Genomic DNA, 22,543 nt, shown 5'->3' with positions numbered 1-22,543 from the left:
GGACCAATCAGATTCATCCCCTTCCTTTTAGAGTTTATATAAGTAAAGAAATCCTTGCTGTTTTTTTTTGCGCCTCCGTAGCCAGGTGGGAAGGAGCAGCAGTGCATAGTACACGCTTCTTGATTAGACCGGGGGTTCGAGCCTGTCATCACCAAATACGTAGGATGCGGAAAGGTCAGGGAAAGCAATATGGCCTTAGTTGCTAATGCTCCTAAAAACCAAATAACTAACTAACCTTGCTGTTTTTCTTAGCATCCTTTGACAAAGATTTCTTGTAATCTGCCTTCGCCTGCCTAACCTCCTTTGTGACCTGATTACAGACTAGCTTATATCTGCCATAGGCTTCTGCGTTGCTTGATAATTTATATGCAGCCCATGCATTTTTCTTCTCTGTCACGAGTCTCATTAGTTCATTTGATAACCATTTAGGCCTTGAACAATATTTCTTAATAGGTATGAAACTTTTAGTAGCTTCCACGATTAATTCCTTGAATGCTTCCCACTTAGAATTTACTGTTGGTAACATCGTCAGTTGATCCCACTGTACAGAATTTAAAAACTCTCTGAGATCGCTGTACTCACCTTTACAGAAGCAAAAACCCTTTCCTTTACCCCTGATGGTAATTATATCTTTAAGTAAATCCTACATCAGTACACTGTGATCACTGCCACCTAGTGGTTCCTTTATCTGAAAATTCTTAATACACGATTGATCAATGCTGATAACCAGATCAAAAGCATTAACCTGTGATTATTCCCTTGTATAAGGCAATGGTCAGGCCACACCTTGAGTACTGTATACAGGTCTGGAGGCCTCATTTCAAGAAGGAACTAGAGCTGCTGGAATGAGTACAGAGAAGGGCAACAAGATTAGTGAATGGAACAAAGGGTTGCTCTTATGAAGAAAGGCTTAAGTTTTGCAAATTACAGTGTCTGGGGACTAGGCACTGGCGAGGTGATCTGATAGAGGTGTATAAAGCCTTGAATGATTTGAGCATGCTGAATGCCGATGGGATTCTTCTTCTTGTTCAGAATAATCACCTGAGAGGGCATAAATTCAAATTGAGGAAAGACAGATGTGCGGAAATTTGCTTTTAGCCAGCGGGGGTAGTTGGTTGGTGGAATAGACTTCCATCCCTTGTTGTGGAAGTTGGTAGCCTAAATAAATTTAAGGCTCAGCTGGACGGGTATTTCGAATGAATGGAGGGGTGAAATGGGAGTGGGGTTGTTTTTTTTTTTTTTTTGGCTGATACTGCATAAGCTTGCTTTCTTGCATCATATGCCTCTACTAATGCTAACCTCTCTGGTTGCCTCTCGAACATGCTGCTGCAGAAAACAGTTATCCAATAAATCCACAGAAGTCTTACTAGTGTGTGAGTGACCAACCCACAAGTTCCAGTCAATATCTGGGAAGTTAAAATCCCCCATTTTAAGGCATTCTGATTTACTAGCCCAATCTATTTCTCTGTACAATTTTTCATTGTACTCATTTGAGTCATTAGGCCTATAACACACTCCTATTCTTATTTTTGCTTTTGCAGTGCTTATGTCACACCAAACTGACTCAACACTTCACTGTTCATCTATATCAACTGGATGCACTTCTTTTGATTTTATGTTTTTCTTAATTAACAGCACGACACCTCCTCCCTTCCTCTCCTGTCTGTCCTTTCTGTACACATTGTACTCCCCAAATTCCAATTCTGCATTCCTAATATCAGTGTGGCACCACATCTCTGATATCCCAACAATATGATGTCTTGTTGATGTCAACAAAGTCAACAACTTTGATGTCTTGACCAACACTTCAAATTCATCAAATTTATTTACTATACTTCTAGCATTGGTATACATGCACCTATTCCTAGTTACCCTGACACATCCCATATACCCACCTGTTTCACGATGACTGCCATCAGTCCCTGAAACCCCGAGCACACCTCGCTCCAAGTCACTACTTATTCTAATAGAAGTTATGCAAGAATCACCTTCACTTCTGCCCGTGGCTACTTTTAACCCTTTAGTCTGTGAATTCCCCCATCCTAGCAGTTTTCCGACCCACCTAACACTGCTTCGATATCATCAGCAAATATTCTTGCACCCTTTCTGTTTAAGTGTATCCCATCCCTGTAGAAGCAGTCTCTCCTGTTAATAAGCACAGACCATGCTGGAAAAAATTCTACCCCTTGAGCCTTGCACATTCCCTCCAGGGCTGAATTTATTGACAAGGCTCTCATCGTGTACTCCCTCCTATCCTAAGATTAATAGGATATACAGGGGATCCTCGTTATCTGAGGATAATTGGTTCCAGAAAATTTCACTTAAAATGGGGACCAGTTTTCTTAATATTTATTATTTAAATAAAACTAAATGCAACCAGGCATAATACTTTAAGAGTTTAAGATTCTATATCTATATAATATCGGTGTAGATACACCATAGACAACTCTTAAAGAAAAACTATGATAGTAGTGTGAAAAGCATCATTTCACCTATATCTCATATTGTGCTCATCCTTCACAACAAGTTGCCCAAGTATTGCACTATCTCAAATAAGTAACACTTCACTAATAGAGAAGACTATTATTACTTATTCTCGGTGGGCACCACCATCCAGACGGCACTGTTTCAAAGCTAGCTGAGTTTTCATCAGTGGGTGGGCAGGTACCCTGGTAATGTTAAGTGAAGCATTACTTATTCGAGATAGTGCAATACATGGTTCAACTCATTGGGAAGGATGAGTAGATATGGTGTATCTACACTGAGTAATGTTTATTATTTACTTGTACATAGTAAAAAATGGATGAAGGAACTGAAAAATGAGAAAATTATTTTATTAGACATTTTTGATTATAATATGTTACACAATGTAAGGTTAAGTAAAGTTTATTGAAGTTACACTATTTTTCAGTTGTACGAATAAAGAACGAATCCAGAGTTGTTCGTGTGTGTGTGTGTGTGTGTGTTTTATTTATTATTTTTTTTTTGTCGTATTTTTTCAGATAAAATTGTGTCGTAGCATTTAGTTATGTCTTTAACTTTGCGCTTAACATTTGTGTCACGATCATGAAGAAGATCGTTCTCACAAAAAATATTCAAATGCTTGGTCAATTTTCTCAAGGGAAAGAGTTTTAATTCTTTAATTTTTAAATCCTCGTAACTGCGTGGACTCGGATAATGAATACTCGGATACCGGAGACCCACTGTATTTGCATGTTCCCAATCCTTAGTGGTCTTGCCTGAATTCAAAGATGCCCTCATAATTATAGCTAAGAATTTGCTTACCTCCTTTGCTGTTTCCCTTAATATAATTGCAGGCCCCATCCACTCCAGCACATTTTTTTATGTTTAGCTTCAACAATTTCTCTTCCACTTTCCTCTCAGATATTACAAAATCATTTAGTTTGATAAACTTTTGACGTCCCCTTCCTCAAAGAATTCCTCTTGTGTGAGTGCAGATGCAAAATACCTGTTTGGTTTCTTAGCAACCTGAGCAGCATCATCACCAGTGAACTGTCAACATAAAGTGGACCAGTGTCAGGGCTTGTGGAACACAATAAGCCTGGTAAGCAGGGCATAGGGGCACCAATGTCTGGGGGTGCCAAAATTCAAATTTTTTATTATAATATTTAATAAAAGTATCTCAAGGGTGCCAAATAAATACATTTCTGCCTAGGGACACCAAAAACCTTAGAGCCATGCCTGACCAATGTGATTCACCCCTTCCTTCCTTCTGCTATTAATATAAGTAAAGAAGTCTTTGTTGCTTTTCTTTGCATTCTTTTCTAGAGAAAATCAAATGCAGATTACTCTCAAAATCTGCCTTAACTTGCCTATCCTCCTTTGTAACATGATTACAGCCCAGTTTATATCTACCATAGGCTTCTTTATCACCTGATAATTTATATATATCCCATGCATTTTCCTTCTCTGCCACAACTTATCAGTTCATTTAGGTCTAAGCCTTGAACAGTATTTCTTAGTTGATATGAAAAGCATAATAGCTTCTAGGAGTATTTTTCTAATTGCTTCCCATTTAAAATTTGTTGTTGGTTACACCATCATTTGTCCCGCTGCATAGAATTTGAAAACTGTCTGAGACCACCGTAGTCATCCTTATGAAGGCAAAAACACTTCTCTTTACACTTGAAAGCAGTTATATCTCATGGGTTCAGTAAATCCCAACCAGTCCACTGTGATCATTGTCACCCAGTGGATCTTTTACTTTCAGATTCTTAATGCATGTAGAATTGCTGCTCATAATCAGATCTAGAGTACTGCTTCCTCCTGTTGCCTCTCTAATATGCTGCTGTTGAAAACAGTCGTTCAATAAATCCGCTAAAGTTTTGTTAGTATGAGAGTTATCAACCCACAAGTTAAAATAGGGGATTTTAACTTTCCACGACTCTCTGGAAAGTAAAAATCCCCCATTTTAAGACATTCTGGCATGCAGGCCCACTGTTTTTCTGTATAGTTGTTTGCTATACTCATCACAATCATTCAGCCCATAACACACTCTTCTCATTTTCATTTTCTTGGTGTTTGCCACACCAAACTGACTCAACATTGTTCTGGCCACCTGTGTGGACTGGATACACTGTAGATTTATATGCTTTTTTTTTAACAGATGCCAGGGGAACAAAAGCATCTATCTTTCTTATACTCAAATACTACAGCTCTTGTCATTTGTGACATGCCAGCAAGAGCTGGCTAATCTCTCCATAGAGCTTTGGTTTCTCCAGCTACACAGAAAATGTGAATAGCTTTCAAAGATACAGATGCTCGTGTTGTCAGATAAAAACATTCTTTATTATTATTATCAGTTTCTCTCATTTATTTTTATTTGAAGTTTTGAGTTTGGTAAATCATAATTACTAGAACACTGTTTTCAATTCAGTATAAAAGCCAAAAATTTATTTTATAATTAAAAAAAAAAAAAGAAAAGCTGTATCACAGATACTATGCAATCGCATTTGTACCATTTGGGGTGCAAGTAGTGGTGAGTCACAAAAGAGTGAAATAGTGATTGTTATTGTTGTTTAACCTTTAAGACTATAGAGCAGGGTTTCCCAAAGTGTGGTCTGCGGCCCAGTACCGGTCCGCAAAAAGAAAATACCAGTCTGCGAACAACTTATTTGAAATATACCTACATAAAACATTTCTTTTCCTAAAATATGTCAATTTTATGTAAACTTCTGATAATAAACAAAGAAATGAATTACCTATCTTTTATTTATATTTACTGATGTTAATGAATACCCAATTGCATTATTACTGGTATATTAAATGTCCTAAATCATCATTTCCTGAACCTATGAGTATAATTATTGAAAATACATTAATTTATAGCTATAAGTGGGCTGCAAAAAAGAAAATCTGCAAACACTGGTCCACACTTGAAAGAGTTTGGGAAACCCTGCTATAGAGCTTTCAATTTTAGATCATGTAGACTTTTTTTTTTTTTTTTAATTCAAAATATGTAATCAAAAAACAGAAACATTTACTTCACAGTGTGAAGAAGGAAAATTAGTTTGGTGGTATTTAGATATTAGGTTATTTGACCTTATTTAATGGTTTTTCAAATCTGTGATACTAAAGAAAAAATATAATGTAATTGTGAGTTATAGGTGGTGAATAGAGTGGTTTTAGAGCAAAAGTTGTAAACAGAAGTATCCTGTGGCATTTTTTATTAATGTCTAGTTTTCTTTGTAGTTAATTTGTAACTTGAGATGCTGTTTTACAAAATAATTAGAAATTGTGTTCATTCTGTAATTTTGTTACAAATCCAAAAATGAATGAATGAACTATTCTGTAAAATGTAATGCTATTTAATGCATATTTACAATATTTTTCTTTTACAGTGGAAAAAATTCTGCCATGTGTTTGGTGGATCAGTGCTTCTATTTTGTGGCAAACACAGCATATAGATTATACTGGCATGGAATTGTTGTTGAAGATTTTTGCTTATGAACCTTTGGCAATCTGATGAATTGATATTTTATGCTTGTGTATAAAACTTCCTATGCACATGTCTCCTGATTATGAAGAAATATTTCTCATAGTTTCATTTCTGTGAGGTGCCAAGTGGATTACTGTATATAGTGGCTGTATGCATGATTACCACAATGTCTTCAACATTAAATGAAGCAAACTTGGACAAAAAATTTCAGAATGTTACTAATACCCAGGATAGCATTCAGACATTGTCATTATGGATTTTACACCATAAAGCACATCATAAAAAGATTGTGGAGATTTGGATGAAGGCTCTAAAGAAGGGTAAGTGTTTTGACTTTTAATTTTTAAATTGATATAACAGCACAACGTACAATCTGCTTTGTTTTATGTGCTGTTATCTGTTTTATTAACACACACACACACACACACACACACACACACACACACACACACACACACACACACACACACACACACACACACACACACATCATTCCCCTGCTCTCCAGAGTGATATATTTAAAGAATCTTTTGACACTTCAGTTATTAATTACACCACTCTGCATGTTTTGATGTTTGTAAACTAATAGCTGATTTTAATTTTTATGCTGAGTTCAGAAATGTTTTGTTATTTTTTTATTATACTGTTTTTTCATAAATCACTTTAGTTGATGTCATGAGTTGTATTATTGAATGTATTAAGTTAGGAGTAAATGCTGTAAATTTGTAAACTAAATCTTCACATGTTGGCAACACTGCCTTCAGTCATTTGTTTCTTGACCTTGAGAACTGCATTCAACAGTGTTTATCAAAGTGGGCTCAGTTTATTTTTGAGGTTATTGTGTCAGACTTGTGCTGAAAACTGAGTAAAATATCTTCTCGCGAGTGTTTGAACAGCTGAACTTATTTTGTTACTTTTGTGGAAGTTATGTAGTCCTAAAGCAAAGACAAGATATTACAGAATTTGTAAAAAAAATGTGTATTGTGCTTATTTTGGAGTGAAACTCAAGAGACCTGAGATTGTGGAAAAATGGTAAAAAGAAGGCTATTCCATGTGCAATTTTCATTATTTGGCAGGAGCCTACAAACCACTATGATGGTTTGTAGGCTACAAACTACCACTACAAACTAGGCCACTACAAACCGCAACTATAATATAGAGGGATACAATGCAATGAGTAAGAAGGGCATTGTGTATCTTAATATTCCATCTGCCATTAGACTAGTCCCACATGAAGATAACCTACAGATTCTATACCCTCCAGTTATATTGGAAAATGTAACAGCAGAGAGTGCTGTTTCTAAAGATAAAACTGACGTCTATATACCTGGAAATTGAGTCCAGCCTTCAATATTTTTCACAGCATGAACTCAACAATCTGGTAAAAGATTTAAATTTATCAAAGGAATCTGCAGAACTCCTTGGTTCTATACTTTAGTCAAAAATTCTTCTGGCACATGGTACATTTTTTTCATAGTAATAGACAGAAAATAAGAACTAGTCACCTACGTTGTGAGGATGATTCTGTGATTTTTTTTTTTTTTTTTTTTTTGCAGTAATATAAATGACTTAATGAACTATTTAGGAATTGGTTACAATTGTACACAGTGGAGACGTTTTATTTTAATTTCTCTTTTCACCTATCCATTCCCTAAAATAGTTTGTCTAGTTCTTCCTTGAATTATTTAAGCTATCAACTTCCACAACAACAGATGGAAGTTTGTTGCAACAATCAACCACCTGCTGGCTAAAGGCAAACTTCCACACATCTATTCTGCACTGTCCTTCCTTAATTTGAATTTGTGCCCCCCTCGTGTACAGTCTGAGCAAGGGGACGAATTCATCAGATTGAGCTTGCTCAATTCGTTCAAACCCTTAAAAACCCCATTCAGATCACCTTGCAGGTGCCTAGTCTTGAGACACTACAATTTGCAGAACTGCCCTTTTTTGGAAAGAGCACTCCTTTGTTAATCTCATTGCCCTTCTCTGTACTCATTCCAGCAGCTCTAAATCCTTTGTAAAAATAGGCCTCCAGACGTGTATAATTACTCAAGATGTGGCCTCACTGTTGCCTTATACAATTGGATAATCACCTCCTTATCCTGCAAGCAAAATTCCTGTGTATCATTGACAAAACCCTATGAGCTGTCCTGGCAGCCTGTCTGCATTGCTCAGAGAACTTATATCTTACTGCAGAATTATTCCCAGGTTTTTTTCATTTTCTACTACTATGAGTCCCCAGAGTAACATACATACAGTGTATGTTACTCTGGGGTTACTGCTACTCACACTCAGTACTTTGCATTTGTCACTGTTAAACTTCAGTTGCCATTTCTCTGCCCACCTGCCTGACTTTTCTAGATCCTCCCTGCCAACCTTGGCTCCTCCGTAGCCAGGTGAGCAGGAGCAGCAGTGCATAGTACACGCTTCTTGATTAGACCTAGGTTCGAGCCCGTAACCACCAAATATGGAGGATGCGGAAAGGTCATGTAGACATGTATAGTATCTTATGTAGGACGGCACCTGAACATCAATTCATCTCTGCCTTCGTACACTGTGATGATTACAGAAAGCACTGTAAAAGGCCAGAAATGTGTGTAACGTTATGTTCGTGCAGTGTGTGTGTTGTTGTGTTGTTTAGTTGTTTCTGGCTGTTTTGTCACCAGACAGGCGATCACCTGGAAAGCCTGCTCAGTATCCTTCTACACCACGGGGAGGTAGGCCACAACTACGCATGTATCGCGACCTATCTGGTTTACCAGCTCTTATTGCCCTAATATCAGAGCAAAAAATAAAGTAAAAATAAATAAATAAATAATAATAAAAAAAAGAAAATATATGTACCTATCTAAGAAAATAATAAAAACTAGATAATAAAATCCTGTCCGTCGGGCAGCCCAAACCCAGGGAACCAGCAAAAATGAATAAATAAATAAATAAATACAGATTAAAAGTGAGAAGAAGAAAAAAAAAAAAAGTAATAATAAAATAAATAAATAAATAGATAAAAATAAAAGTAAATAAATAAAATATGAAATTGAAGATAAAAAAAAAAAAAATATATATATACTATCATTGAATTATATTAAATAAAGTTAAATTATAATGAAATAAATAAATAAATAATTTAGCATTCATTAGAGGCAGCGGCATGCAATTCCTCCATATGAAGCTGAAATACATCCAATATGTTAAATCAAATAAAATAAAACATAAGCCAGTAGTATGGCAAAAACTGCAGTTTTTGCCATACTACTGGCTTATGTTTTATTTTATTTAATTTAACATATTGGATATATATATATATCTGATCCCGCACTGGCCAAAAGCCAGTGCCAGCAGGGGTCTCCGCTAGGAAAGCTAGGAGGTATTCCTTAGTTGAGTGAAAAGGCATCTCCGGCGATCAAAAGCATGACGAGCAAATTCTTGCAGGGACTGGAAGTTGTCTGTGGTGCTCAGGAAGTCCGGCTCATCTCTGGGGACAGTGATACTGGTGGAGAGAAGAAGGTTCTGTCGAAGATCTTGGTATTGATGGCAGTGGTATAAAATATGTTCCCAGTCTTCTGGGTCGCCACAAGAACAGAGAGATGATTCAGCAAGGTTGAAAGTTGCAAGTTTGGCATTAAGGGAGCCATGACCAGAGAGTAAGTAGAGAGTGTACAGACCAGGATGAAACCATTTCTGAGCGGACTCTAACGTGGCAAAGGTGACGTTAGTGATGAACTTTAACGTAACAAGACCCTTAGTGGTAGCGGACCATCTATCTTGCCAGCTCTGCATCAAAATATTCCAACAGCGTCTTTTCCCTGCCTTGGGATGGTAATGCCAAGAAAGGTGACAGGAACAGCGTGCCTAATGTAGAAGCACAGGCCTTGATACATAAGAAAGAGATCGAGGGGCAGACAGCCGTTAAGGACCTGCAAAGCAGGAGTAGACACAGTCCTACAGGCCCTGCAATTTTACGTTGAATGCTGTGAAGTTTATTCCGTACTGAAACCTTCTTAACATGCCAGAACCAGGCAGCCACACCATAGGAACAAATTGGTAGAAACACAGCTTTGTAATATAACCGTAGAGAACGAGAATTAAGACCCCAAGATTGTTTAGAGAGATGCAGAAGTGAGAAGGTAAGTTTTTTGACTTTCTCTGAGAGATCTTCCAAGTGTTTAGTAAATGTAAGTTTACTATCAATGATCAGACCAAGAAATTTTAGAGAAGAAACCATGGAAAGTGATTTGTTTTGAAGTTTTACAACAGGTGGCCGTGAAATATTAAGCGAACCCTTAACCAGCATCATTTTAGTTTTCGATGAGGATATGGATAACTTATTTGTGGTGGACCATTGAGAGAGATCTGACATGACTAAGTTGGCAGTGCTTTCAAGGGAGGCACGGGAATTGCCCTGGATCAGCAGGGTTAGATCGTCTGCATAGGCCAGTTTGGAAGTATAAGGAATAGTTTTAAGGAGCCATTCGTCAAGAACGATGTTCCAGACAAGTGGTCCAAGAACAGAGCCTTGGGGACAGCCCCTAGTGACAGAGCGGGAGATAGAGTTAGATCCAGAAATAACAGAAACTGTACGGTTTTCAAAATAACTTCTTAAAAGGTTATAGAGAGGAAGAGGACAATCGGCAGCGCGTAAGCGAGCAAACAAACTAGACCACCATAACAGATCAAATGCCGCAGAAAAATCAACAAAAATAGCAAGAACGTATTTAGAATTTGCAGAGTTAACTCGAGAAAGGAATTCAACGACAGCTTCTTCAGTTCCTCGTCCAGTTCGGAAACCATATTGATCGTCTGATACAAGAGAGGTGTTCGTGAACAGTGAAGTGAGTCTTATAGCAATCAGCCTTTCAAGTGTTTTGGTCAAATGCGATAACAGAGCAATAGGATGGAAGGACTTGCCACTTTGGGTGTTTGAAAGTTTAGGAATTAGTTTAAAAGAGCTGTCTTCCAGATAACAGGGAATGTGCTTTCATTCAGACATTTGTTGAATAGAGTCGGAAGAACCGTTGGACGTAGCTTGTGGAATTGTTTGATAAAGATGCCCTAATGAAGGTCGAGGCCCGGACAACCAGAGTTGTTAATTTTTAGGACAGCTGTGTCCACCTCCAGCTGCATAAATGGCTGAGATTCAGAAGTAGTAGTGTAGGAATTATTCAGCTGTCTTATTTGTTGATGAGTAGTCAAGTCGTCCTCTGGGCGATCAGAAGGAAGCAGATTGTCCAAGATAGTGTTGATGGTGTCCTTCCAAGTGAGAGTTTCGGTGCTGTTTGCGGGTACCGACCAATAAACAGTAGGGGAATAGGATTTGTTCCTCGTAAAGCGATAAACAAGACCCCATGGGTCCCGATTGCCAGTAGAAGTAACTAAGTTCTGCCAAGATTTTATTTTACAGGTAGTGATGGTTTTGACGTATTGTCTTTTGAGAACTTGATATTGTGTTTTAAGACTTTTGACGTCGGGAGATGGCCAGTTCCTGCGATGTCGTTGGTAAGTGCGTGTAGCCCGATGCACTTGCTGACGAAGCAGAGCAAGTTCTCAGTTCCACCATGGAGTGGGATGGGAGGACTGAATTTTCTTTTTGGCTGCTTTATAACAGGCGTGGCTGAGAGCATCATTAACATAGGAAGCTAATTCAGAAGCTGTAAAGTGATGGATGAAGTTTATGGTTTCAATAGGGAAATCCATGTTGATTGAGTCATTAAATCGGTTCCACATGATGCGTCGCAAAGAAAATCTTCTAAGGTCCTGTAGTGGAGGATTATATGATTGTGCAGAGCAAGTCACGGAGAAGGTGATTGCACGATGGTCACTTGAGCAAATGTTAGTATTTACTGTCCAGTCATTAATGTTTGAAGAAATGGTGTAAGAAGTAACAGTGATGTCTATATTTGATTCACCATTTAGAGAGCTGAAGGTATAAGGTGAGCTGGGTTTATTTAGAACTGTCAGCTCATGTGAAAGGATGTGGAAAGGTCAGGGAATGACCACCGCATATCCCCAGAGCAATATGGCCTTAGTTGCTAATGCTCCTAAAAACCAAATAACAAACTAAGGTCTGACAAACAGCTGCCAACCTTTGTATCATCTGCAAACTTGGACATTAAGCCTGATATGCCTTGATCAATATCATTGATAAACAGAAAAAACAACAATAGGCCCAGCACCAAACCGTGGAGGGCTCCACTAATAGCATTAGTCCATGAAGAGCAGTATCCATTGATTACCACTCCTGTGTTCTCCCATCCAACCATCCCTTTATTTATAGCAGCAACTTACCTTAATGCCACATTGCTCCAATTTGTACAGCAGTTTTTTATGTGCAACAGTATCAAAAGATTTTCTGAAATCCAAGTATATGATATCAAAATTATTTTTTGCATCCAGTTACTTTGTGTCCACATCATGGTACCCAGTCAAATTGGTCAGACAAGATTTTCCCCTCTATGAAACTCATGCTGCGTCTGAAGTATAATTACAGCCTTGTCTAGATGATCCTGCATTACTTCTTTAACCAGTGACTCCATTATTTTCCCTGGAGCATAAGTTAAACTAACAAGTCTCTAATTACTCATATTACCCTTTGATTCCCTTTGTGAATTGGGGATATATTCGCATGTCTCCAGTCCTTGGGGAACTTCCCTGAATCCAAGGATGCTCTCATAATTATGGCTAAGGGTTTGCTTACTTTCTTCGCTGTCTCCCTTAATATAATTGCAAAGATCCCATCCACCCCAAGTGCCTTTGTTATATGAGAACTTGAAGAAGTTGTTGACAAATATTAAGTATGAAGAATATGGTTGGTTGGTCTGTGCTGACTTTAAAGTGGTAGGCATGTTACTTGGACAGCAATGTGGAGAGTTACAAAAAAATGTCTTGCTTTTCTTTTTGAGTGGGACAGTTGGGCAAGGAGTAAACACAGGGATGTCAGGCACAATCTGGTCAAAGAGGCACAGTTTGTTGCCTAGATCAAAGAACATAGTTAATAAACCACTGGTACACCCAAAACTGCTCTCCTTCCACCCCTGTACATCAAATTGGGTTTGGTTAAACAATTTGTGAAAGTTTTACCTCAAGAAGGTCCCTCTTCAACTATCTTTGTACTAATTTCCTATTGATCACTCTTGAGAAGCTAAAACAAGATATTTTTATTGGACCTCAAATTCTAAACAGATGAGGGACTGAGATTTTGAGGGAACTATGAATTAACGAGAAAAACAGACATGGATTAGCTTCAGGTCTGTTGTTGAGAACTTCTTAGGGAATAACAAGGATCCAGAATACAAGAATATAGTTGAAATTATGTTTGCAAATTTCAAGAAACTGGGCAGCAAAATGAGTGTCATGGTATATTTTTTACACTTCCACGTTGACTACTTCCCAGAAAATCTAGGAAGTGTTAGTGAAGAATAGGGCGAGAGGTTTCACCAGAACATTAAAGACATGGAGATGAGGTACCAGGGGAGGTGGAATGTCAACATGATAGCTGACTGTTGCTGGATGCCGAAGAGGGACTGTAAAGTAGATGGATCTGCAAGAAAATCAAAGAAACAAAAATTTGACCCATCGTTGGTCAGTTTTTAAAATGAGAGGTGAGTGTTTGGTGTACTTTTTTCCACACTGCCCTTTTTAAGTGTTTCCAACATGTATGTAGACATAAGTGGTAAAAGTAGCATTTTGTTATAATTTCAGTGCACAAATTCTGCCAAAATTAATAAAAATTTGAAAAAAAGAGCAAATTTTCTTTTGTGATTTTTGAAGAAACAAACAGACAAAGTCATTTTTGAAATCAACACCAGAAAATGATTTGGAAACATCGGTGAATATTTTCAAAATGCAGAGTAGTGTTCTACTGGTAATAGTTATTCCTACCCCTAAAATTTCTTAGGGTATATTACAGGTCATTTGTGTTTGAGAATGTCATGATTGCTCACTTTGTATATTGCTTGCTAGTCAGGGTGTATATGTCTGCCAGTCATTAAGTCCTCTATAACAGTATAATGATTCTCTAATTTTCACTTATTTGGAGAGATCAGCCTGGGTTCAAATCCTGTCAGAGATTAGAGGAATTCCTAAAGGCTTTTTCATTTGAGGCAGTAGTTAATTGCCTCAGTTGAAGAGGCAGCTAACTACTGCCAACTTGTACAGTCATAATACACTTCAAAAACTGTAGGAAGTGGGGTACCATAGCAGCTGTTGCATGATGGCCTGGGTAGTTGATTTGTCAGGTTCCCAAGAATAAGAGGGGATTATGCAATTGCATCATGATAGTAAAGTCAAGCTGGTTGTTATCAACATATTGGGATTAATTAAATATCTTGACAACAGTTAGTAAAATAAATTTTAAATTTCTTAGTAGGTTATAGGGAATATTTTGAAGATACCATTGTTACAGGTTTTGATTACATGGTTATAGGTTAAACAAGGAAACTATTCATACTAGGACCAGAATCGTGATAACACGAATGTAAAGAGTTGAGATAATCAAACTTTGTTACATCCAAAGTAAATCTTAGTGTGACAATTTCTTTATTGGTTATATTGTAGATTATGCCCAAGCAAAGCTATTTAGGATCATGGGAGGAGTTGATTTAGGATCAGGAAGGGTTGAGGAAGCATGAAGCTGAACCTTTGCTAAGAGAGGAAGTATAGACTAAAAATAACAACAGTTGTCAAGATTAACAATGCCATGCCATACAAAAAAAAAGTGCAAAAGCAAGGGAAAAGAGAGGAAGTGTAGACTACAAATAACCACAGTTGTAAAGATCGATGGTGCTATGCCATACTAAAAACAGTGCAGGGGGCCATGCTGGGACCAGTGTTTACTTGCATCCAGACCTATTAATCTTGTTGCATGTAGGGTACATGCTCCCATTCTGGTTCCAATTTATGTTACAATTCCCGGCATGATAATAGTATAAATTATGATTACCAGTGGCCTAGCTTATTTTCTAGACAGACAAGACCTGCATCACTTTTACAAGTGTTAATATGTACAACTTTTGCCATTTGTCACACAACTGCTGGAAGCTGAAGTGATATTCCACCTTATTCCCAGATTTTCTTTCTACCATTGTTTTTGGAAAGAACAGTGTCAGAGCTGTGATGGCTGATTGATACTCTTCAGTGTCATTTGCTAATGTCCTAATGTTGAAAGGGTGCTCTATGATTTTCATGAAAGATGTATATTACCTCATGACACTGACATGAGAAAGTGCTCATCTTTTGTACAGAACCAACTCTGAAATTTAAAATAGAATGGCTGTCCACATCACAACTTACCTGTAGATTGCTTTGGTGCTTTATGCACATATTGTGATAATCATTTATAACTGAGCTCAAGGATGCTATTGTATTATTATTGATTGGCAGAGTAGTGCATGGAAGCAAATTTACGTAGCATCAGTCAAAAAAAAAAGGAAAAAGAAAAAGAAGTAAATAACCAGTGTCACCTTCCCTCACTTCATTTACCCATTTCTTTCAAGTATTTGTCTGGTCCCTCTTTATCTTAGATAAACTTCTGTACCCACAAGAGTAAGAAGCAGTTTATTTCAACGAGCAGTCACTCGTTAACTAAAGAAAAAATTTTGGACATCATTCTGCTGTTAACTCTTCTGAATTCAAATTCACACTACCTTATGTTCTTTTCTTTTTTGTTTATTTGTGCCCTGAAATGTCTTTCATTGTATAATTTTTATCACAATTATTATGGTACTGGCTTAAGTATTTAAATGAAGCAAGTGATGGCAATGACCAAATTGGTTTTTTTTTCTTTTTTTTTTCTGATGCATAATAAATTCACTTTCTTGCATTATTTGGTCAGATTATTACTAAGTTTTGAGGGAAATGACCACCATGCTCCAGTGAGATATACAGTGGACCCCACTTTACGATTGGTTCACTGTACGATCAAATCAGTTTATGATGTACTCTCCATAATAAAATACCATTCACTATATGATATTTGGAAAATTAAATGCACTAGGCATAATCCTTATGGATTTTGATAATTAACTATATAATATCGGTGTAAATACACCATAGTTAACCCATATATTTGAGCTACGATTGTAGCGTAGAAGGCATCGTTTTAATTGTATCTCATAATGTGGTTGCCTTCACAACAAAATAGCTACTATTGAATTACTTCAAATAAATAACGCTTCTCTAGTAGAGAAGACTACTATTATTTATTTTCAGCGTACCACCACCCAGACGATCGTTTCGAAGCTTTTTGGCTTCGTCATCAGTGGGCGGGTAGGTAATACAATATGCCATCTCAGTTGCGAAGTTATATCCACATTATGAGAGATGCCAGAAGGGTGTGGTGGTAATGTATTTGGAAAATTAAATGCACTAGGCATAATCCTTATGGGTTTTGATAATTAACTATATAGGTGTATGGTGTATTTAACTATATATAACTATATGGTGTATTTACACCGATATTATTAACTATATAGTATTATTAACTATATATTATTAACTATATAATTAACTATATAGGTGTATGGTGTATTTAACTATATATAACTATATGGTGTATTTACACCGATATTATATAGTTAATTATCAAAACCCATAAGGATTATGCCTAGTGCATTTAATTTTCCAAATACATTACCACCACACCCTTCTGGCATCTCTCATAATGTGGATATAACTTCGCAACTGAGATGGCATATTGTATTACCTACCCACCCACTGATGACGAAGCCAAAAAGCTTCGAAACGATCGTCTGGGTGGTTGTACGCTGAAAATAAATAACAGTAGTCTTCTCTACTAGAGAAGCGTTATTTATTTGAAGTAATTCAATAGTAGCTATCTTGTTGTGAAGGCAACCACATTATGAGATACAATTAAAACGATGCCTTCTACGCTACAATCGTAGCTCAAATATATGGGTTAACTATGGTGTATTTACACCGATATTATATAGTTAACTATATGATATGTAGTAATTGCTGGTCATTTTGATCATGTTTGCCAGTTGAATTTTAATTATTATTAAATGGCAATTCTAATAAGTGAAAATAGGAGGAATATTATTCACAGGCTATAAAAGTAAAGATATAAAGCAAAAATTTACACTTTTTTACTCTACCAATTAACAAAATTAATTGATATGTGAAAAATCGGAAGAATATTTTCCACAATTAGTAAAATTAAAATAAATTTACGCCTACGTTATGTAGACGTAAATTTATTTTTTTTTCTTTACGTATGTAGCTTAATTAATACTTTAATATGTACAAAATAATTGATATTTCTGTTCATTGATTTTTGGGGGGGGGGAGGTTTAAAATTTAAAACAGTAAAAAAGGTAAGCAATCAATAACAAGGTACACAGCACGCACAAATTGCAACTAACATGATATGCATAAGTGAGATATGGAGTAACAAGTTTATGAAGCTTAAAAAGTAGGAATGAAGAGAAGATTTCAAATTTTATTTATGTTTTTAATATGATTGAAGAGGAAAGGGAAACACATTTCACCATAATAACATAAAAACCCACAGAATTCCAGCTATTGGTATTATTGCAAATACAATAAGATCTATTTATAATAGATTACACTAACAGAAAAGCCCAATAAACTGGAAACTGCAAATTGTGGCTAAAGTAAAGAAAGCTTGCACGAGAAGCACGCAAAAGTTTGATGAAATTTACTGGTAAAAGTACTTTGCCGTAACGGCATTTGTATTATTGCTCACTCGGTAAACAGATGGTGGGTGTTATAGCTCTGGAGTAGAAGTTGAATCCCACGGGAGCTTGAAAACCTCCCGAAGTGGAGGGGGATAACCTGACCTTTTTTCTTTAGAATCACTAATTGAATCACGAATGCTCTGGCATCCTAAAAAATGTTCATAACATAGTTTCACCGGTAAACTTTTTCAAAAGTTGCTGTGCTTCTTGTGTGGGCTTCCTTTGCCTTTTTTTTTTTAATAAACAATTTATCCACTAGTCTACCAGTGATTCTAAAGAAAAAAGGTCAGGTTACTCCCTCCACTTTGGGAGGGTTGCAATCTCCCATGGGATTAAATTTCTACTCCTGACCAATAACACCCACCGTCTGTTTACCGAGTGAGCAACATACAAATGCCGTTACGGCAAAGTACTTTTACCGGTAAATTTCATTGAACTTTTGCAGGCTTTCTTTACCTTCGCCCAAATTGTTTTTGTTTTATGGTTGTGACTTCCAGAAGTGTGCTTTAGAAAAATATCACAAAGGTGCTCAAAATTGATTCTTATAACCGAACATATGATAATGATGAAAGTGCATTTTAATGATTTGAAATGGTTTTTTGAAATTTGATTCTATCAAGTGATGATTCTACTAACCAGTGATCATGTTAACCTGTGCCTATTTATTTCACTTTGCAATGGGATGGGCTTACGATTGTCTCCAACTGGACCACGTGGTCCTCCTTCTCGGCCAATAGCAGCGTTTGTAAATGTGTTAGGTCTCGTGTTTTGTTTTTGCATCCTTTAGTTGAAGTGATTTTTTGTGATATGCTTTAATCAATATGTACAATTTCCATTATAAAAATTACCTTTTAGAGAGATAAATAGCTTAGTTATATAGTGAAAATTTCAACTTCCGAGGTCTTGGAATGAATTACCAAAAAAACAATATGTTATTCGATTCACATTATGATATTTTCACAATACAATAGGATTTCTAGAATGGATTGATATTGTAAAGCGAGTATCCACTATATATCATTACTAAAATGTTCTTAAATGTGTGCACAAATTTAGATTAATGCACTAGTATTAGTGTATTCCGTATGGTGCAAGGAAGCCCTGCACTTTTGCTGCACCAACCAAAATAATAAATAAATAATAAATCACCTATTTAACTCCCTCCTCATATAGGTATTTATTCAGTTGAGCTTTGAATTTTCCCAAGCTATCAGCCTCAGCCACCCATGGAGACAACTTATTCTGATAATTAACAACTTCGACTAAAAGACTTCCTCCATTCCAGTCCAACCCCATCCCCCCCACCTTAATATGAATTTACCCTTAGTTCTGGAATCATTTATAATAGTGAAAATTTCATTTTACTTTCACTTCTCAGAGCCTTATACATCTCAGTTAAATCTCCTTTAAGAGGTTTAGTTTCCAAGCTCTGCAGGTGACATATATATGATAGTTGCTACTTTTCTGACCATCTCTGAAGTCTGTCTAAGCTGCCCAGAAGAAGCTGTGCTTGGCACTGATCATTAACTACTGTACCAATCATACAGTGAGCATATTGGCACACTATATGAATTGCACCTCTTCTGTGAACAGAGCAACTCATTAGTTAAGTACAGGGCAGTGTTGTTGATGTAATGCTTGGCTGTTAGCAACTTTAACATCAACAACAGTGCACAATTAGTCTGTACATCTGAATACAGATGTATAGACTAATTGTTATCAAGTTGTTCATCATAATCTTCCTATATATGTATTTTGAAAATTGTAGTCAAATGTAAATGCTTACCACTTTCAGCTTCTTACAGTGGCCGTTAAGAAACTATAAAAATAGATGTGCTATTGTAATTTGAAATTTATAAAGACATAGTTAAAGTGTTGCTCGGTATGATCTGGACAACTAATGAAATAGTACAGCAGGTTCCCGTTATAATGCGGTTCGCTTTACGCTGATTCGCTATAACGCTGTTCTTATATTATAACCCGTATCTGACTATAACGCTGTCACAGATCACTATAACGCTCTTTTACAGATTGCATTTTTGCATATTTAACGAAATCGCTTCATTTGATTCAGTCGATAGCTTGAAAATGAATAGCAAAACAGCATTAAAACATTTGCCACGCCGACTTGAGAAATTTTCCCACGCTCGGTGAAATTTTCTCGCACGCTAGTTTAATTGCAGTACAGTGACTTGTTACATAGTTCCGAGATCAACATTTTAAAAAATGATCAAGTATATTGCTTGTAATATTTGCGTTATATGCATTTATGCGAAGTCTAGTCATCACTCAATACAGTATTAGACATTGTGCATAATGGACAGTTTACTTGAACATTGTATCATAATTAATGCAACCAATGCAGTTACATTTTCGAAGAGTTAATAATGGCCATAAGAATGAAAGAGCAACAACATCTGGGTGCAGTACGAAAACTATAAATGTAAGAAAACGACTGAATTTGAAAATTAAATTAGACATTTTGAAGCGAATCAATTCCGGTCAACGACAAGTGGATATGTGCCATAATTTAGGACTTGCAAGTTTAACTGTAAGAACAATTATAAAAAAATAAAGAATTAATTTTAGCAGCAGGAAAGATAGCTGTTCCACTGCAAGCAACTAGGGCTAGGCCGACTATTAGGATTGAAATGGAAAGACGTTAACTAATTTTATTGAAGATAATATCCAATGCACAATTCAGTTAATTTAAATATTACAAAAAAGAGAGAGAGAGAGAGAGAGAGAGATTAGCCATTATGATGATCTGAAGAAAACTCACCTAAAAAAAAAAAAAAATAAATAAATGTGGAACCATTTAAAACTGATAAGGGCTGGTTGAATAGATTTAAAATCTAGGGAGAAGCCGCAAGTGCAGATCAAGGAACCGAAACTTTCAAAAAAAAATTGTTAAAATTATTGAAGAGGGGTATTGTGTGTTATACTTCTCAACAAGTTTATAACATAGATGAAGCAGGACTTTTGTGGAAACAAATGTCTAAAAGAAGTTTCATATTGAAAGAAGAAAAAAAACATGCCACGTTTCAAAACGGCAAAGGATCGGGTGACTTTATTGTTGGGTGGTAACGCTGCGGAGGATTTAAAATTAATACCCCTTTTAGATTATTTAGAAGAGGGCCAACCCAAAATCAACACATTTTTCATGATTAAATTCATCAATTAAATTAAATCGATTAAAGTCAATTTAGATCAATTAAATTCATGATTTTAATTGGAATTTTAGGTTTAATTTTGATACGTAAGTAGTTACCACATAATTATATATGTATGTAATGCAGAATATTTTATATGTATAAATATTTGAATATTAAATATTTTGACCAACATTTGTGCATCTTTTCATTACTGTTTATTTTTTATTAGGAAATATCCTAATCAATGACACTGATTGCAACTTACAAATACATATGTTACCTTAGCGCTCGCTTAGCATTGATTCACTTAGCGCTCTGTTTTTCCAGAACGAATTATCAGCGTTAAGCGGGGGTCACCTGTATTAGCAAATGGTGCAAGGAAGTCCAGGTTTTGCTTCAATGAAAAAAAGCAAAAAAAAAAGCTACATGTTTCATTCCTTACATAGGTTCCCCAAGCTGTTGACCTTATCTACCTGGAGAAACTCATTCCATTAATTAACAACTTTCTGGCTAAAAGAAAACTGCAATCCAGTTTATAACCCTTCCCCTCACTTAAATTTTTGGCTCTTAATCCTGATATCATTTATCAACTCCCTCTCACCTTTGTAAGTGTCAATTAGATGATCTCCATGCTGCTTATTTACCAAGTTCAAGCTTGCATGTTCAGTTCTCCTCATATGGGACATCCTCCAACCTTTCTGTCACATGGCTTTGGGCCATCTCAAGAAGTTCACTGTCTTTCTTTGTCCCTAGGTATAGTGTGGTCTCCATACCTGAACACAGTATTCCAAGTGCTACATTGCTTTTACCTTATACATTGGAATTATGATCCCACTATCTCAACAAGCAAATGTTTGATAAATTTTTGAGAGGACACCATAGTTTCTTCTTGCTGCCTCTACATTGCAAGGTGAATTCCATGTCTGCCTACCCACCCACCTAAATCTCTCTTGCTCTTTCAGCTTTATTTAATTCAACTTCTCCTAGTATACAGTGGATTTCGGCTATTTGGACTACTGGTTATCTTAAAGGGTAGCTGTTTATTTTGGACAAATCTTAAAGAACAGAACCTAATCAACAAAATAGCCAGGGTTTTCTTTGCTTAATTTGGGGTAGGAGACTGCAGCACTCAGAGATTATCCCCCGATTGTCTCTGACCGGACCACATGGTCCGGCGAGAGACAATTGTAATCCATCATAAAGTGAAATTAGTAGGCACCAGTTAACATGATCACTGATTAGTAGAATCATCCACTTTATAGAATCAAATTTCAAAAAACCAATTCAAATCATTAAAATACACTTTCGTTATCATATGTTCGGTTATAAGAATCAATTTGAGCTCCTTTGTGATATTTTTCTAAAGCACACTTCTGGAGGTCACAACCAATAAAACAATAAAAACAGTTTGCAGTTTCTGGTTTATTGGACTTTTCTGTTAATGCAATCTATTATAAATAGGTAGTAAACTCAATTTTATTGCATTTGTGATAATACCGATGGCTGTAATTGTGTGGGTTTTTATATTATTATGGTGAAATGTGTTTCCTCTTCACTGAAATCTTCAGTCATATAAAAAACATAAATAAATTCTCGGAATCTTCTCTTCATTTTTTTTCCTTCTGCTTCGTAAACTTGTTATTCTATATCTCACTTGCACTATCATGTTAGTTGCAATTTGTACGTGCCATGCTCTTTGTAATTGATTGTTTATC

At 36.3% G+C, this 22,543-nt stretch overlaps 1 protein-coding gene across 1 annotated transcript in view; it reads left to right on the top strand.

Annotated features, from left to right (window-relative positions):
* Positions 1–22,543, top strand: part of LOC150091554 (uncharacterized) — a 218,221-nt gene that overhangs the window by 32,366 nt on the left and 163,312 nt on the right. Inside the window, exon 2 of the mRNA XM_090376191.1 lies at positions 5,862–6,279. Within this exon, the coding sequence (XP_090232317.1) occupies positions 6,114–6,279 (166 nt within the window). The 5' untranslated portion in view covers positions 5,862–6,113. The remainder of the gene's footprint in view (positions 1–5,861; positions 6,280–22,543) is intronic.

The sequence above is a fragment of the Mastigoproctus giganteus genome, chromosome 1, assembly GCF_048544385.1.
Source record: "Mastigoproctus giganteus isolate SK-2022 chromosome 1, ASM4854438v1, whole genome shotgun sequence".
NCBI classification, from domain to species: Eukaryota; Metazoa; Arthropoda; class Arachnida; order Uropygi; family Thelyphonidae; genus Mastigoproctus; species Mastigoproctus giganteus.
Note: the sequence above shows the minus strand (reverse complement) of the source record. Positions and strands in the feature narration are given on the sequence as shown.